Below are 17889 nucleotides of genomic sequence, written 5' to 3'. Positions count from 1 at the left end.
AGCAGGAAATACCATTTCATACTGGTCGTCACTCGTGAGAGACACGTTGATGCTGAGAAACATTTAAAGAGATTCACCTTTAAACCAAAACAACAGCTTCTACAGAGAGAGGAGGGAAAACAGGACGACAGCAACTTCAACCTGCAGCAACTCCACACACCAACTGTGAGTTTATAAGAGACAAGACTGAAAGTGAAAGTGTGAGGGAAACCACACCTCACTGACCTCTGTGCTGGCTTTGTGTTTTCAGCTTCACTCAGAGAGGACATGTCTTCCCGGTCAGAGGAGGAGCTCACCTGTCCTGTCTGCCACGACATCTTTAAAGAGCCTGTTGTCCTGTCCTGCAGCCACAGCTTCTGTAGAGACTGTCTGCAGCGCTGGTGGAGAGAGAAGGTAATACAAGAGTGTCCAGTGTGTAAGAGATCGTCAAACACTGAACCACCTGTTTCTTTGGCCCTGAAGAACCTGTGTAAGGACTTCTTACTGCACAGACATCAGAGACCTTCAGCAGGGTCTGAGCCTCTCTGCAGTCTGCACTCTGAGAAACTCACACTCTTCTGTCTGGACCACCAGCAGCCAGTGTGTCTCGTCTGTCGAGACTCAAAGACACACACCAACCACAGCTTCAGACCCGTTGATGAAGCTGCAGAGGATCACAGAGAGGAGCTCCAGAAAGCCCTGAAGCCTTTACAAGAGAAACTGAAGCTGTTTGAACGAGTTAAAGGAGACTGTGACCAAACAGCACAACACATCAAGGTCCAGGCCCGACACACTGAGAGCCAGATCAAGGAGCAGTTTAAGAAGCTTCACCAGTTTCTACAGGAGGAAGAGGAGGCCAGGATCACTGCTCTGAGGGAGGAAGAGGAGCTGAAGAGTCACATGATGAAGGAGAAGATGGAGGCTCTGAGCAGAGAGATAGCAGCTCTGTCACACACAGTCAGAGCCACAGAGGACGAGCTGAGAGCTGAAGACCTCTCATTCCTGAAGAACTACAAGGCTGCAGTGGACAGAGTCCAGCAGCGCCCCCTGCTGGAGGATCCACAGCTGCCCTCAGGAGCTCTGATAGACCAGGCCAAACACCTGGGCAACCTGACCTTCAACATCTGGAACAAGATGAAGGACCTGGTCTCCTACAGTCCTGTGGTTCTGGACCCAAACTCTGCTCATCCAGTATTATACCTGTCTGAAGATCTGACCACAGTGACACGAGGACAGAGACAGAAGCTTCCTGACAATCCAGAGAGGTTTGACTCCTATGGCTTTGTCCTGAGTTCTGAGGGTTTTGACTCAGGGACTCACAGCTGGGACGTCCAGGTTGGAGACAGTCCAGTCTGGTTAGTAGGTGTGGCTGCAGAGTCTGTTGAGAGGAAGGGGAAAGAAAAAGCTGGAGCTAAATCATGGAGAATAGGGTTATATGAAGGTAAATACAGAGCACAGTCTCCATCAGGTCCCCCCACTGTTCTCTCAGTGAAGAAGCTCCAGAGGATCAGAGTGAATCTGGACTGGACCAGAGGAAAACTGTCGTTCTCTGATCCTGATACTGACACACACATACACACCTTCACACACACCTTCACTGAGAGGATGTTTCCATTCTTTAACACAATCAAAGATTTTCCTCTGAAGATATTACCAGTGAAGATCAGTGTCACTACAGAACAAAGATGAAGAACATGATGGTTTAAGATCTTTAATACTTTAAAATATCTTTGTGGGTGGAGGGAGGTGGACGGAGATAGAGGGGGATGGAGGGGGGTGGAGGGAGATGGAGTGAGGTGGAGGGAGGTGGGGGGAGGTGGAGGGAGATGGAGGAGGTGGAGGGGGATGGAGGGAGGTGGAGGGAGATGGAGGAGGTGGAGGGAGGTGGAGGGGGATGGAGGGAGGTGGAGTGCGGTGGAGGGGGATGGAGGGAGGTGGAGGGAGGTGGGGGGAGGTGGAGGGAGGTGGAGGTGGAGGGAGATGGAGGAGGTGGAGGGGGGTGGAGGGAGGTGGAGTAGGATGGAGGAGGATGGAGGGAGGTGGGGGGAGGTGGAGGGAGGTGGAGGTGGAGGGAGATGGAGGGAGGTGGAGGTGGAGGGGGGCAGGTTGAATGTGTAACAGCATCACTGTATATTTCTCTATATAATGTATATAAATATCATTGTGTTGATGTGTGTTGATATAGTGTGTAATATTCAGAGCTGTTGTCTGTTAGATTGAAATATGGAACCAGAGCTCATTGATCCTGAAGAGTCTCTGACCACTGAACCTTCAGACGTGGATGTCACATGATATCTGCTTCCTGTCATTCAAACATGGTCTAATGTGTAGAAGAAGTCCATGTTGCCTGTAGAGAGCTGACAGGACTGGAGGTTTGTTCCTCTTGTTCAGGACAGTAACAGTAACAGTGTTTGTACAGATCACAGTCTGTGTCCAGTTTGTTCACAATCACAACGTGTCATATCTTTGATCTCTGCTGTTTCTCTCTCATTAATTACTGGTGATGTCTGTTCACTCAACTAACTGATGACTTTTTTCTTCATGAACTAATAAAGCAGTCAAACGTGTTCATGTCCACTGAGTGTGATTTCAGCAGCTCAGTGACAAACACAGCTGAATGTTGTTGTTCTCGTCTTCCTGCTACACTTTGTCAACTTCCTGTCCTAGCTTAATGCTAAACTTAGAACCTAGCTAACATTAGTTAGCTCAACTGTAGCTTAATGCTAAACTTAGAACCTAGCTAACATTAGTTAGCTAAACCATAACTTTAGGCTAAAGTTAGGAACTAGCTAACATTAGTTAGCTCAACTGTAAATTGAGGCTAAAGTTATAAACAAGCTAACATTAGTTAGCTAAACTGTACCTTAAAACTTAAGTTAGAATCAAGCTAACATTAGTGAGCTAGACTGTAACTTAAGCCTTAATGTGACAAAGGCCTCGTCACTCTAAATGGGGGCACATGGTAAAACTCTGGTTCATGCACAAACAAATGTTTCCCCTCTGTTTCCGTGGTGAGTGCACGCACCACACTGGACATTCGTTCATACATCATACCCCTCCCCGACAATAACATAAAAGAAATGCACCACACACATATAGTTATTAGTATTTTCATTTTTACCATTGTTTGCTTGTGGTTCCCTCCTTCTCTCCTCCGAGGGCTAACCAGAGCAAATGAAGTGGGCTGTGTTATATAGTGGTGGCAGCTTCCGGTTGGGCAGGTTATTCCATTGTTCCCTGAGTGGTAGGGGGGTTTTTGCCTTGACCTTGAGTTGACTGCTTATTTGTGGTGATTTATTATTGATCGAAGAATGTTTGATGGGGGGAATGTATTAAATGTGTATTTGTTTTGCAGGTCTATTGGGGACCCTATTGCAGAAGTAGTTGGGGGAGCAGAGTAAGAGTCTGTGGTTTAATTGGGAGTTGGTTGGGCTGGGGAGGAGCTTAGGGTATATAATGCCCCGGCCAACACCAAGCTCGAGGAGAGTGAGTGACGCATGCCAAGGAAGCACATTGTGGGTGTAATTTGGGCATCCGTTATTATAATTGTACACAATTGTAAATAAATGCACGGTTTAACAGCAGCTTGCGGCTCCAGCCATCATTCTTAACAACAAGAATTCCACGTTTGTTTGACATTTGGTGGCAGTGGTGGGATGGCCAGCCGAAAAGCTGAGCGTGCTTTTAAGAAACGGACTGGATTGCGCTCTCGGAAGCCGCAAAGTAAGAGGGAGGCCGAAGATGATTGGGAGACGGCAGCGACCTCTGAGGACGAAGGAAGGAGCTATGAAGCACAAGGGGCCAGGCCCAGAATTTACCAGCCGCCGCTCCCACCAGAAGAGGGGGCCTCCAACCTGGAGATGGTGAACCTCTTCAGGAGCTTTTTGGCTGCTCAGCAGAGGAGAGACGATATCCTCCAAGAAGAGCTACGGGGCCTGCGTGTTTCACTGGAGGCTTCAGCAGCTCAACAACTTAATACGCAGCCTTCACCGGCTGGGCAATCCACTGCAGGAGGGGGAAGTCTCCGCTGGGAGCTGCCAACCCCAGTACCCCACAGGGCTCCATCTAGTGGCGCAGGGCAGGGAGAACAGCTCACACTTTTACCTAACAGACTGGATAATGATTATGTTGATCGGCCAGCAATCCAGAGGAAGGAGCCCAAAATGCCGGTGTATCAACAAGGAGAGGATATTGAGAATTACCTCCTTCGCTTTGAACGCATGGCAAGAACGTGGCATTGGCCAAAGGGGGAGTGGCCCTGCCGACTCATCCCCCTGCTGACTGGAAAAGCGCTGGAGGCATACACCGCCATGGACGAAGACAGATCCAACCGTTACGAGGACCTGAGGGAGGCGCTGTTGGCTAAATTCGACATCTCGGTTGAGACTTACCGTCAACGGTTCCGGGTCCTCTCAACGCCAGCCGGCGAGACACCGACAGAGACATACCACCGTCTTAAGGGCCTCTATTGCCGCTGGATGCGGCCTGAGCAGAGGAGCAAAGACCAGATGGGGGAGACAATCATCTTGGAGCAGCTGCTGCAGGTGTTTCCTCCAGACATCAGGACCTGGGTGAGAGAACATGAACCAGAGGATGGTTCGACTGCAGCTAAGTTAGCCATGCAGTACTTGAATGCCAGAAGGGGGGCACCACCGCGGGCACTGCGGGACAACCACACCAGGGACAATCATCGCACCAGGGATGTCCCTCCAAGGAACTTTGAAGGTAATCGGGGGGAACAGGATAAGGGCCACACAGCTCAGACTTGGATTAAGACTTTGGTGTGTTATCACTGTCAGCAACCAGGGCACAAGGCCTCTGTATGTCCCCTGAAGAGACCAAAAATGACTGGTTGGTGTTATGTGCCTAGAAAGAATGAACAGGGTGACAACCATGACAGTGGGGAAAAATCCAGAACTGTGCAAGTTAAGGTTAATGGTAAAGTTCTGACTGCATTACTAGATTCTGGTAGCTCCATGTCTTTCGTCAGGAAACAATGTTTGTCTTGTGTTGTTGAATACAGCCAACAAACTGATTTTTTATGTGTACATGGTGACTGCAAGCCCGAACCGCAGGTTGAACTCACTATTGAGGTGGATGGACAGAAATATTTGATGAGAGTGAGTGTGGTGGAGAATTTACCTGTGGAGATGCTATTGGGGTGGGATTTACCTGTGTTATATGATCTCCTCAGCAAAGGTGACTGTCCCTGCAATCCTTCTGACCTGGCGTTAGAGCCAAAGATGAATGTCTCTTGTTTTGCCATGACACGGTCCCAGGCCAAAGCCCAAGTGCAGTCCGGGTTGCAACCTCTGCCAGACTTGTGTGGTAGTCTGTGTGAGGCTGGGACCAAGGGGCCCAGGAAGACACGTCAACAACGGCGATTAGAGAAACATACTGGTGCCCCTGAATCTGTTGAAACCCCAAACAATGATGTTTCTGTTCAATGGGAAATACCAGAAAATATTAAGAGGTTACAACAGTCAGATCCTTTGTTGAAATCTTTGCTCACCAAGGTTGTAACTTCTGCTGATCATACGTTTCAAAGTGGGGGTTCAGTGTATGTTCTGCATAATGATGTTCTGTACCAGGGGAAAGAGCCAGATAATTTGCGGTTAGTGGTGCCAGCTGGCTGTAGATCGCTGGTGTTACACCTGGCACACACCATCCCATGGGCGGGGCATTTGGGACACCATAAGACACATCTCAGGCTGGCATCCTGGTTCTTTTGGCCTTCAATGTACAGTGATGTCCGAGCATATTGTAAATCATGTCCAGAGTGTCAAAAATCTGTGCCATCCGTAAAGCAGACTGAGCACCCCTGCAGCCTATGCCAGTGATCACCACCCCATTTAGACGAATTGCCATGGACATCGTGGGACCCTTAAAGAAAAGCTCAGCAGGCTATCAGTACATCCTTGTTGTCTGTGATTATGCTACTCGGTTCCCTGAAGCTTTTCCTCTGCGGTCAATAACCACTCCAAAACTAATCAGTGCTCTTGTCCAGCTCTTTTCTCGAGTAGGTATCCCAGAGGAGATACTGACCGACCAAGGGACCAACTTTACATCCCGCCTGATGAGGCAGCTTCATAGAGAACTGGGCATAACGACAATCAAGACCTCACCATATCACCCAGAGACAGATGGGCTGGTGGAGAGGTTTAACCAGACCCTCAAACGGATGCTGAGGAAGTTTGTGTCTGACACTGGAAAAGACTGGGATAAGTGGTTACCTTTTCTCCTTTTTGCATACAGGGTAGTGCCACAAGCCTCCACTGGGTTCTCTCCTTTTGAGCTCCTGTATGGCTGGCCTGTCCAAGGGCCCCTGGATCTACTGAAGAAGACCTGGGAGGAGAAAGAGCCTGCCAAGGTTGCGCAGGGCCAAGGGGTGGTGCAATATGTCCTCCAGATGAGGGACCGGTTGGAGCAGTACAGAGAGGAGGCCAGATTGAATCTCTTGGAGGCACAGAGGGCCCAGAAACAGTGGTATGACCAACAAGCCCGCCAACGTGAGTTGAAACCCGGCCAAAAGGTACTACTGCTCCTGCCTTCATCGTCCAGCAAACTACGGGCAAAGTGGCAGGGCCCATTTGAAGTCAGTAGGCGAATGGGAAAGGGAAAAACAAAGCAAACGTATCATGTAAACCTGTTGAAGGCCTGGGAAGAAAGAGGATGACCCTCTGGCATCACCTCCCTGATCGCCCGTCAAGTGCACGAGGAGGATTGCTCTGAAGGTGAGGTGGAGGCTTGGAAACACCCGTCCAAGGTGGATCTCTCTCACCTGGATGGGAAGAAGCCAGTTGACCTGCAGGTTATATTTGACACCGTCCCTCAGCTGTTCACACAGAAGCCGGGCCATACTGGTGTGATACAGCATGTCATCCGAGTCAAGCCTGATCATAAGCCCATACGTCAGGCATGTTACCAGGTGCCAGAGCGCTTGGTACAGATGTTGAGGGAGGAGGTGCATCTGATGATGGAGCTGGGGGTCATCGAACCGTCTGCGAGTGAGTGGAGCAGCCCTATAGTCATTGTACCCAAGAAAGATGGATCCATTCGGGTGTGCATTGACTTTAGGAAGCTGAATGCAATTTCGTTTTTTGATGCCTATCCCATGCCACGTATTGAAGACCTGTTGGAGAAGATTGGCAGGGCGGCGTACATCACGACCCTTGACCTCTGTAAGGGATATTGGCAGGTCCCCCTGGAAAAACAGTCCCGGCCCCTCACCGCTTTCCGGACCCCTTTTTTATTTCAGTTCACGGTGATGCCTTTTGGTTTACATGGTGCGCCTGCGACGTTTCAAAGGCTGATGGACAAAGTGCTTGAAGGATGTGAGGACTGCAGTGGTGCATACTTGCATGATGTGGTTGTGTTTAGCCAGACGTGGGAGGAACATCTGGAGCACCTCCGGCGAGTGTTGGGCGCAATCAGTGCAGCTGGGCTCACACTCAACCTGCAGAAGTGTGAGTGGGCTAAACATGAAGCCGCATACCTAGGCTACCAGCTGGGAAGAGGGGAGATTCGACCTCAGGTGGATAAAGTGGCAGCTATCTGGAACAGTCCCCGACCTCGCACAAAGACCCAGGTCCGGTCCTTCCTTGGCCTGGTGGGTCGGTACAGACGGTTCATCCCTCACTTTTCTACTCTGGCGGCCCCGTTATCCAACCTCACTTGCAAATCTGCCCATAATCAGGTGCCATGGAATGAAGAGTGCGAGATGGCTTTTCAGGGCCTAAAGGAGAAGTTATGCTCTTCCCCTGTGTTGCAGAGCCCTGACTTTGAACGCCGCTTCCTGGTGCAGGTGGATGCTTCAGGGGTGGGCCTTGGAGCAGTACTGGCTCAGGGAGAGCCGGGGGAGGAACGCCCTGTATTGTACCTCAGCTGAAAGCTTGTACCTCGCGAAACCCGGTACTCCACAATTGAAAAAGAGTGTCTGGCAATCAAGTGGGCATTGGATAGCCTCCGGTATTACCTGCTGGGAAGGGAGTTTGACCTTCAGACCGACCACAGAGCCCTTATTTACAGCCCAATTGTAAATAAATGCACGGTTTAACAGCAGCTTGCGGCTCCAGCCATCATTCTTAACAACAAGAATTCCACTTTTGTTTGACACTTAAGTTATAAACAAGCTAACATTTGTTAGCTAAACTGTACCTTAAAACTTAAGTTAGAATCAAGCTAACATTAGTGAGCTAGACTGTAACTTAAGGCCTAAGTTAGAAACAAGCTAACATTTGTTAGCTAAACTGGAACTTAAGGCTAAATTTATAAACAAGCTAACATTAGTTAGCTAAACTGTAACTTTAGGCTAAAGTTAGAAACTAGCTAACATTCGTTAGCTAAACTGTAAATTAAGGCTAAAGTAATAAATATTTAGCTAAACTGTAGCTAAAGACTGTAGTTAGAAACAAGCAAACATTATTAAGCTAAACTGTAAATTAAGACTAAAGTTATAAATAATTAGCTAAACTGTAATTTAAGACTAAAGTAAGCCACTACCTAACATTAGTTAGCTTAACTGTAACTTAAGGCTAAGGTAATAAATAGTTAGCTAAATTTGAAATTAAAGCTAAACTTAGAAACTAGCTAACATTAGTTAGCTCAACTGTAACAGAAGGCTAAAGATAGAAACTAGCTAATATTAACACTTTTGGGGGGGTCCAAGTCTTAATCAGGGGGGTTAGAGCCCCCACTCCCCCATAATTCAAACCCTGAGTGTCCAGTGTGTGATGAAAAACCTTTAGTGAGTGATCCACCTTGTATCTTGACTTTAAAGAGCCTGTCAGACCTTCTTCCTGCAGAGATCAACCAGCAGCTCCACTGTGATTAGACTGTGGGTGGGAGAGGACAGATGATCTGAATGCCTCAAGTATTCATTTAATTTCATATCATTTAAACACAGATCACTGTATGAAACAGGTGAAATATATGAACGTACATGTACAAACAAACACAACAAGAGGAACTGGTTTTACAGCTCTGCACACTGTTATCAGTAACAGTCTGTTAAAGCTCCACCCTTTTCCTGATACTCTGAGACGAAGCAGGAAATATCATTTCATACTGGTCGTCACTCGTGAGAGACACGTTGATGCTGAGAAACATTTAAAGAGATTCACCTTTAAACCAAAACAACAGCTTCTACAGAGAGAGGAGGGAAAACAGGACGACAGCAACTTCAACCTGCAGCGACTCCACACACCAACTGTGAGTTTAGAAGAGACAAGACTGAAAGTGAAAGTGTGAGGGAAACCACACCTCACTGACCTCTGTGCTGGCTTTGTGTTTTCAGCTTCACTCAGAGAGGACATGTCTGGGTCTGAGCCTCTCTGCAGTCTGCACTCTGAGAAACTCAGACTCTTCTGTCTGGACCACCAGCAGCCAGTGTGTGTCGTCTGTCGAGACTCAAAGACACACACCAACCACAGCTTCAGACCCGTTGATGAAGCTGCAGAGGATCACAGAGAGGAGCTCCAGAAAGCCCTGAAGCCTTTACAAGAGAAACTGAAGCTGTTTGAACGAGTTAAAGGAGACTGTGACCAAACAACACAACACATCAAGGTCCAGGCCCGACACACTGAGAGCCAGATCAAGGAGCAGTTTAAGAAGCTTCACCAGTTTCTACAGGAGGAAGAGGAGGCCAGGATCACTGCTCTGAGGGAGGAAGAGGAGCTGAAGAGTCGCATGATGAAGGAGAAGATGGAGGCTCTGAGCAGAGAGATAGCAGCTCTGTCACACACAGTCAGAGCCACAGAGGACGAGCTGAGAGCTGAAGACCTCTCATTCCTGAAGAACTACAAGGCTGCAGTGGACAGAGTCCAGCAGCGCCCCCTGCTGGAGGATCCACAGCTGCCCTCAGGAGCTCTGATAGACCAGGCCAAACACCTGGGCAACCTGACTTTCAACATCTGGAACAAGATGAAGGACCTGGTCTCCTACAGTCCTGTGGTTCTGGACCCAAACTCTGCCTATCCAGGACTCATCCTATCTGAAGATCTGACCAGAGTGAGATTTGGAGAGAGACAGAAGCTTCCTGACAATCCAGAGAGGTTTGACTCCTATGCCTTAGTCCTGAGCTCTGAGGGTTTTGACTCAGGGACTCACAGCTGGGACGTCCAGGTTGGAGACAGTCCAGTCTGGTTTCTGGGTGTAGCTGCAGAGTCTGTTGAGAGGAAGGGGAAAGAAAAAGCTCGAGCTAAATCATGGACAATATGGTTTAATGAGGGTGAATACAGAGCACGATCTCCATCAGATCCCTCCACCGTTCTCTCAGTGAAGAAGCTCCAGAGGATCAGAGTGAATCTGGACTGGACCAGAGGAAAACTCTCGTTCTCTGATCCTGATACTGACACACACATACACACCTTCACACACACTTTCACTGAGAGGATGTTTCCGTACTTTAACACAATCAAAGATTTTCCTCTGAAGATATTACCAGTGAAGATCAGTGTCACTACAGAACAAAGATGAAGAACATGATGGTTTAAGATCTTTAATACTTTAAAATATCTTTGTGGGTGGAGGGAGGTGGAGGGGGATGGAGGAGGATGGAGGAGATGGAGGGGGATGGAGGGAGGTGGAGGGGGGTGGATGAGTTGGAGGGGGGCAGGTTGAATGTGTAACAGCATCACTGTATATTTCTCTATATAATGTATATAAATATCATTGTGTTGATGTGTGTTGATATAGTGTGTAATATTCAGAGCTGTTGTCTGTTAGATTGAAATATGGAACCAGAGCTCATTGATCCTGAAGAGTCTCTGACCACTGAACCTTCAGACGTGGATGTCACATGATCTCTGCTTCCTGTCATTCAAACATGGTCTAATGTGTAGAAGAAGTCCATGTTGCCTGTAGAGAGCTGACAGGACTGGAGGTTTGTTCCTCCTGTTCAGGACAGTAACAGTAACAGTGTTTGTACAGATCACAGTCTGTGTCCAGTTTGTTCACAATCACAACGTGTCATATCTTTGATCTCTGCTGTTTCTCTCTCATTAATTACTGATGATGTCTGTTCACTCAACTAACTGATGACTTTTTTCTTCATGAACTAATAAAGCAGTCAAACGTGTTCATGTCCACTGAGTGTGATTTCAGCAGCTCAGTGACAAACAGCTGAATGTTGTTGTTCTCGTCTTCCTGCTACACTTTGTCAACTTCCTGTCCTAGCTTAATGCTAAACTTAGAACCTAGCTAACATTAGTTAGCTCAACTGTAGCTTAATGCTAAACTTAGAAACAAGCTAACATTAGTTAGCTAGACTGTGGCTTAATGCTAAACTTAGAAACAAGCTAACATTAGTTAGCTCAACTGCAACTTAATGCTAAACTTAGACTCTAGCTAACATTAGTTAGCTCAACTGTAGCTTAATGCTAAACTTAGAAACAAGCTAACATTAGTTAGCTAGACTGTAGCTTAATGCTAAACTTAGAAACAAGCTAACATTAGTTAGCTCAACTGTAACTTAAAGCTAAAGTTAGGAACTAGCTAACATTAGTTAGCACAACTGTAACTTAATGCTAAACTTAGAAACAAGCAGACATTAGTTAGCTAAACTTGAAATTAAAGCTAAAGTTAGAAACTAGTTAACATTAGTTTGCTAAACTGTAATTTAAGTTTAAAGTTAGAAATAGTTAGCTATATGTTTAAAACGAGCCAGATAGTTAGCCACTGCTATTTACATTTAGCTTCAGTGTTTAAATATCAGTAGTTTTCATACAGTATGTGTGAACTGGAGTTGATGGATGTCTGACTGTGTAGATGTGTCACATCATTTCAGCAGCTGCAGACACAACAACAGTGAACAGGAAACACTAAAGATCTCTCTGAACCAGGTCGACACACAACCCTGGCTTATGTTTGACACTGTGATGCAGGGAGTTTCTGGTTCATAAACTCATGTTAAACATATACAGTGCAGACACACACACACACCCACTGGGCAGTAAAGTTATGAAGGACGTCACATTCCTCTTATTCCTCTTAGGATAATAAAGTCCATGTTTATAATAATGTCTAATAATTAATCTCAGACAAATTCTTCAGATTGTAAATCGTCCTGAGTCACAGTTAAACTGCATCAGGTAACTGAGCTCAAAGCTCGACAGTAAAGTGACTGATTCACCAGAGACGAACCAGGTCAAAGGTCACAGATAAAAACCAGACTGACCCACACCTTCAGAATAAAGTGTCCATGTCCACTGAGAGAGGACTGGAAACTACTGCAGTAAAATACAACAATCCTACAATACTACAGTACTGCAGTACAACATTTCTACAATACTACAAAAAATACTACAATACTACAAGACTACAATACTACAGCTCTACAACTTCAAGTTGTTGTTACTTTCACACCAACATGTAAGTTTAGACTCAGAGGGAACCTTTGGTAGAAACTAGCAAACATTTAGCTTCAGTGTCTGTGAGACTCACAGGAGCAGAGACTTGAGGGCGGAGCCAGTGAAGGAGTGAGGCAGACCAGGTGTTAGAGATGGTACAGTCCACCCCCCACCCCCATTGTTCTACCTTGTAAGTATTCATTTCATTTCATATCACTTAAACATGGATCATTGTATGAAACAGGTGAAATATATGAACGTACATGTAGAAATACATCAACAGGAAGAACTACTTTTATAGCTCTGCACACTGTTATCAGTAACGGTCTGTTAAAGCTCCACCCCTCACCTGATACTCTGAGACGAGGCAGGAAATACCATTTCATACTGGTCGTCACTCGTGAGAGACACGTTGATGCTGAGAAACATTTAAAGAGATTCACCTTTAAACCAAAACAACAGCTTCTACAGAGAGAGGAGGGAAAACAGGACGACAGCAACTTCAACCTGCAGCGACTCCACACACCAACTGTGAGTTTAGAAGAGACAAGACTGAAAGTGAAAGTGTGAGGGAAACCACACCTCACTGACCTCTGTGCTGGCTTTGTGTTTTCAGCTTCACTCAGAGACGACATGTCTTCCCGGTCAGAGGAGGAGCTCACCTGTCCTGTCTGCCATGACATCTTTAAAGAGCCTGTTGTCCTGTCCTGCAGCCACAGCTTCTGTAGAGACTGTCTGCAGAGCTGGTGGAGAGAGAAGGTAATACAAGAGTGTCCAGTGTGTAAGAGGAGATCATCAAAGGATAACCCACCTGTTTGTTTGTCCCTGAAGAACCTGTGTGAGGACTTCTTACTGCAGAGATCTGAGCATCTCTGCAGTCTGCACTCTGAGAAACTCAGACTCTTCTGTCTGGACCACCAGCAGCCAGTGTGTCTCGTCTGTCGAGACTCAAAGACACACACCAACCACAGCTTCAGACCCGTTGATGAAGCTGCAGAGGATCACAGAGAGGAGCTCCAGAAAGCCCTGAAGCCTTTACAAGAGAAACTGAAGCTGTTTGAACGAGTTAAAGGAGACTGTGACCAAACAGCACAACACATCAAGGTCCAGGCCCGACACACTGAGAGCCAGATCAAGGAGCAGTTTAAGAAGCTTCACCAGTTTCTACAGGAGGAAGAGGAGGCCAGGATCACTGCTCTGAGGGAGGAAGAGGAGCTGAAGAGTCACATGATGAAGGAGAAGATGGAGGCTCTGAGCAGAGAGATAGCAGCTCTGTCACACACAGTCAGAGCCACAGAGGACGAGCTGAGAGCTGAAGACCTCTCATTCCTGAAGAACTACAAGGCTGCAGTGGACAGAGTCCAGCAGCGCCCCCTGCTGGAGGATCCACAGCTGCCCTCAGGAGCTCTGATAGACCAGGCCAAACACCTGGGCAACCTGACCTTCAACATCTGGAACAAGATGAAGGACCTGGTCTCCTACAGTCCTGTGGTTCTGGACCCAAACTCTGCTCATCCAGGACTCATCCTGTCTGAAGATCTGACCACAGTGACACGAGGACAGAGACAGAAGCTTCCTGACAATCCAGAGAGGTTTGACTCCTATGGCTTTGTCCTGAGCTCTGAGGGTTTTGACTCAGGGACTCACAGCTGGGACGTCCAGGTTGGGGACAGTCCAGTCTGGTTTCTGGGTGTAGCTGCAGAGTCTGTTCAGAGGAAGGGGAAAGAAAAAGTACATTCTAAATTATGGACAATAGGGTTATATGGAGGTGAATACAGAGCACAGTCTCCATCAGGTCCCTCCACTGTTCTCTCAGTGAAGAAGCTCCAGAGGATCAGAGTGAATCTGGACTGGACCAGAGGAAAACTGTCGTTCTCTGATCCTGATACTGACACACACATACACACCTTCACACACACTTTCACTGAGAGGATGTTTCCAGACTTTAACACAAACAATGATTTTCCTCTGAAGATATTAACAGTGAAGATCAGTGTCACTACAGAACAAAGATGAAGAACATGATGGTTTAAGATCTTTAATACTTTAAAATATCTTTGTGGGTGGAGGGAGGTGGAGGGGGATGGAGGAGGATGGAGGAGATGGATGAGGTGGAGGGGGGCAGGTTGAATGTGTAACAGCATCACTGTATATTTCTCTATATAATGTATATAAATATCATTGTGTTGATGTGTGTTGATATAGTGTGTAATATTCAGAGCTGTTGTCTGTTAGATTGAAATATGGAACCAGAGCTCATTGATCCTGAAGAGTCTCTGACCACTGAACCTTCAGACGTGGATGTCACATGATATCTGCTTCCTGTCATTCAAACATGGTCTAATGTGTAGAAGAAGTCCATGTTGCCTGTAGAGAGCTGACAGGACTGGAGGTTTGTTCCTCCTGTTCAGGACAGTAACAGTAACAGTGTTTGTACAGATCACAGTCTGTGTCCAGTTTGTTCACAATCACAACGTGTCATATCTTTGATCTCTGCTGTTTCTCTCTCATTAATTACTGATGATGTCTGTTCACTCAACTAACTGATGACTTTTTTCTTCATGAACTAATAAAGCAGTCAAACGTGTTCATGTCCACTGAGTGTGATTTCAGCAGCTCAGTGACAAACAGCTGAATGTTGTTGTTCTCGTCTTCCTGCTACACTTTGTCAACTTCCTGTCCTAGCTTAATGCTAAACTTAGAACCTAGCTAACATTAGTTAGCTCAACTGTAACTTAAGGCTTAAGTTAGAAACAAGCTAACATTAGTTAGCTCAACTGTAACTTAATGCTAAAGTTAGAAACTAGCTAACATTAACACTTTTGTGGGGGTCCCAGTCTTAATCAGGGGGGTCAGAGCCCTCACTCCCCCATAATTCAAACCCTGAGTGTCCAGTGTGTGATGAAAAACCTTTAGTGAGTGATCCACCTTGTATCTTGACTTTAAAGAGCCTGTCAGACCTTCTTCCTGCAGAGATCAACCAGCAGCTCCACTGTGATCAGACTGTGGGTGGGAGAGGACAGATGATCTGAATGCCTCAAGTATTCATTTAATTTCATATCACTTAAACATGGATCACTGTATGAAACAGGTGAAATATATGAACGTACATGTAGAAATACATCAACAAGAAGAACTACTTTTACAGCTCTGCACACTGCTCTCAGTAACAGTCTGTTAAAGCTCCACCCTTTTCCTGATACTCTGAGATGAAGCAGGAAATACCATTTCATACTGGTCGTCACTCGTGAGAGACACGTTGATGCTGAGAAACATTTAAAGAGATTCACCTTTAAACCAAAACAACAGCTTCTACAGAGAGAGGAGGGAAAACAGGACGACAGCAACTTCAACCTGCAGCGACTCCACACACCAACTGTGAGTTTAGAAGAGACAAGACTGAAAGTGAAAGTGTGAGGGAAACCACACCTCACTGACCTCTGTGCTGGCTTTGTGTTTTCAGCTTCACTCAGAGACGACATGTCTTCCCGGTCAGAGGAGGAGCTCACCTGTCCTGTCTGCCATGACATCTTTAAAGAGCCTGTTGTCCTGTCCTGCAGCCACAGCTTCTGTAGAGACTGTCTGCAGAGCTGGTGGAGAGAGAAGGTAATACATGAGTGTCCAGTGTGTAAGAGGAGATCGTCAAAGAATGAACCACCTGTTTGTTTGTCCCTGAAGAACCTGTGTGAGGACTTCTTACTGCAGAGACATCAGAGACCTTCAGCAGGGTCTGAGCCTCTCTGCAGTCTGCACTCTGAGAAACTCAGACTCTTCTGTCTGGACCACCAGCAGCCAGTGTGTCTCGTCTGTCGAGACTCAAAGACACACTCCAACCACAGCTTCAGACCCGTTGATGAAGCTGCAGAGGATCACAGAGAGGAGCTCCAGAAAGCCCTGAAGCCTTTACAAGAGAAACTGAAGCTGTTTGAACGAGTTAAAGGAGACTGTGACCAAACAGCACAACACATCAAGGTCCAGGCCCGACACACTGAGAGCCAGATCAAGGAGCAGTTTAAGAAGCTTCACCAGTTTCTACAGGAGGAAGAGGAGGCCAGGATCACTGCTCTGAGGGAGGAAGAGGAGCTGAAGAGTCACATGATGAAGGAGAAGATGGAGGCTCTGAGCAGAGAGATAGCAGCTCTGTCACACACAGTCAGAGCCACAGAGGACGAGCTGAGAGCTGAAGACCTCTCATTCCTGAAGAACTACAAGGCTGCAGTGGACAGAGTCCAGCAGCGCCCCCTGCTGGAGGATCCACAGCTGCCCTCAGGAGCTCTGATAGACCAGGCCAAACACCTGGGCAACCTGACCTTCAACATCTGGAACAAGATGAAGGACCTGGTCTCCTACAGTCCTGTGGTTCTGGACCCAAACTCTGCTCATCCAGTATTATACCTGTCTGAAGATCTGACCAGAGTGAGATCTGTAACGAGACAGAAGTTTCCTGACAATCCAGAGAGGTTTGATTCCTATGGCTTTGTCCTGAGCTCTGAGGGTTTTGACTCAGGGACTCACAGCTGGGACGTCCAGGTTGGAAAGAGTCCATTCTGGTTAGTAGGTGTGGCTGCAGAGTCTGTTGAGAGGAAGGGGAAAGAAAAAGCTGGAGCTACATCATGGAGAATAGGGTTATATGGAGGTAAATACAGAGCACTCTCTCCATCAGGTCCCTCCACTGTTCTCTCAGTGAAGAAGCTCCAGAGGATCAGAGTGAATCTGGACTGGACCAGAGGAAAACTCTCGTTCTCTGATCCTGATACTGACACACACATACACACCTTCACACACACCTTCACTGAGAGGATGTTTCCAGACTTTACCACAAACAATGATTTTCCTCTGAATATATTACCAGTGAAGATCAGTGTCACTACAGAACAAAGATGAAGAACATGATGGTTTAAGATCTTTAATACTTTAAAATATCTTTGTGGGTGGAGGGAGGTGGAGGGGGATGGAGGGGGATGGAGGGGGGTGGAGGGAGGTGGAGGAGGTGGAGGGAGGTGGAGGGGGATGGAGGGGGATGGAGGGAGGTGGAGGGGGATGGAGGGAGGTGGAGAAGGTGGAGGGAGGTGGAGGGGGCAGGTTGAATGTGTAACAGCATCACTGTATATTTCTCTATATAATGTATATAAATATCATTGTGTTGATGTGTGTTGATATAGTGTGTAATATTCAGAGCTGTTGTCTGTTAGATTGAAATATGGAACCAGAGCTCATTGATCCTGAAGAGTCTCTGACCACTGAACCTTCAGACGTGGATGTCACATGATCTCTGCTTCCTGTCATTCAAACATGGTCTAATGTGTAGAAGAAGTCCATGTTGCCTGTAGAGAGCTGACAGGACTGGAGGTTTGTTCCTCCTGTTCAGGACAGTAACAGTAACAGTGTTTGTACAGATCACAGTCTGTGTCCAGTTTGTTCACAATCACAACGTGTCATATCTTTGATCTCTGCTGTTTCTCTCTCATTAATTACTGATGATGTCTGTTCACTCAACTAACTGATGACTTTTTTCTTCATGAACTAATAAAGCAGTCAAACGTGTTCATGTCCACTGAGTGTG

General features: G+C 46.8%; 4 protein-coding genes across 4 annotated transcripts; all 4 read left to right on the top strand.

Moving 5' to 3' along the window:
* The first annotated feature begins 267 nt into the window (after positions 1–267).
* LOC130184395 (nuclear factor 7, ovary-like) lies at positions 268–1698 on the top strand. The gene has a single exon (XM_056400377.1). It carries the CDS (start codon positions 268–270, stop codon positions 1666–1668), a length of 1401 nt encoding a protein of 466 aa, XP_056256352.1. The 3' UTR covers positions 1669–1698.
* A 7337-nt stretch (positions 1699–9035) lies between these two features.
* LOC130185007 (nuclear factor 7, ovary-like) lies at positions 9036–10486 on the top strand. The gene is made up of 2 exons (XM_056401184.1): positions 9036–9189; positions 9275–10486. The coding sequence occupies exon 2, from the start codon at positions 9292–9294 to the stop codon at positions 10453–10455; it is 1164 nt and encodes a 387-aa protein (XP_056257159.1). The 5' UTR covers positions 9036–9189; positions 9275–9291; the 3' UTR covers positions 10456–10486.
* A 2215-nt stretch (positions 10487–12701) lies between these two features.
* Positions 12702–14342, top strand: LOC130177696 (nuclear factor 7, ovary-like). The gene is made up of 2 exons (XM_056389615.1): positions 12702–12857; positions 12943–14342. The coding sequence occupies exon 2, from the start codon at positions 12960–12962 to the stop codon at positions 14340–14342; it is 1383 nt and encodes a 460-aa protein (XP_056245590.1). The 5' UTR covers positions 12702–12857; positions 12943–12959.
* Positions 14343–15558: 1216 nt separating this feature from the next.
* On the top strand, positions 15559–17210 carry LOC130177685 (nuclear factor 7, ovary-like). The gene is made up of 2 exons (XM_056389606.1): positions 15559–15704; positions 15790–17210. The coding sequence occupies exon 2, from the start codon at positions 15807–15809 to the stop codon at positions 17208–17210; it is 1404 nt and encodes a 467-aa protein (XP_056245581.1). The 5' UTR covers positions 15559–15704; positions 15790–15806.
* The last annotated feature ends 679 nt before the right edge of the window (positions 17211–17889 follow it).

This window comes from Seriola aureovittata, chromosome 2, assembly GCF_021018895.1.
Source record: "Seriola aureovittata isolate HTS-2021-v1 ecotype China chromosome 2, ASM2101889v1, whole genome shotgun sequence".
NCBI lineage: Eukaryota > Metazoa > Chordata > Actinopteri > Carangiformes > Carangidae > Seriola > Seriola aureovittata.
Note: the sequence above shows the minus strand (reverse complement) of the source record. Positions and strands in the feature narration are given on the sequence as shown.

Bases quoted from the DNA above. Each gene is read 5' to 3' on its own strand.
- LOC130184395 (XM_056400377.1), top strand. From the start codon at position 268: ATGTCTTCCCGGTCAGAGGAGGAGCTCACCTGTCCTGTCTGCCACGAC.
- LOC130185007 (XM_056401184.1), top strand. From the start codon at position 9,292: ATGTCTGGGTCTGAGCCTCTCTGCAGTCTGCACTCTGAGAAACTCAGA.
- LOC130177696 (XM_056389615.1), top strand. From the start codon at position 12,960: ATGTCTTCCCGGTCAGAGGAGGAGCTCACCTGTCCTGTCTGCCATGAC.
- LOC130177685 (XM_056389606.1), top strand. From the start codon at position 15,807: ATGTCTTCCCGGTCAGAGGAGGAGCTCACCTGTCCTGTCTGCCATGAC.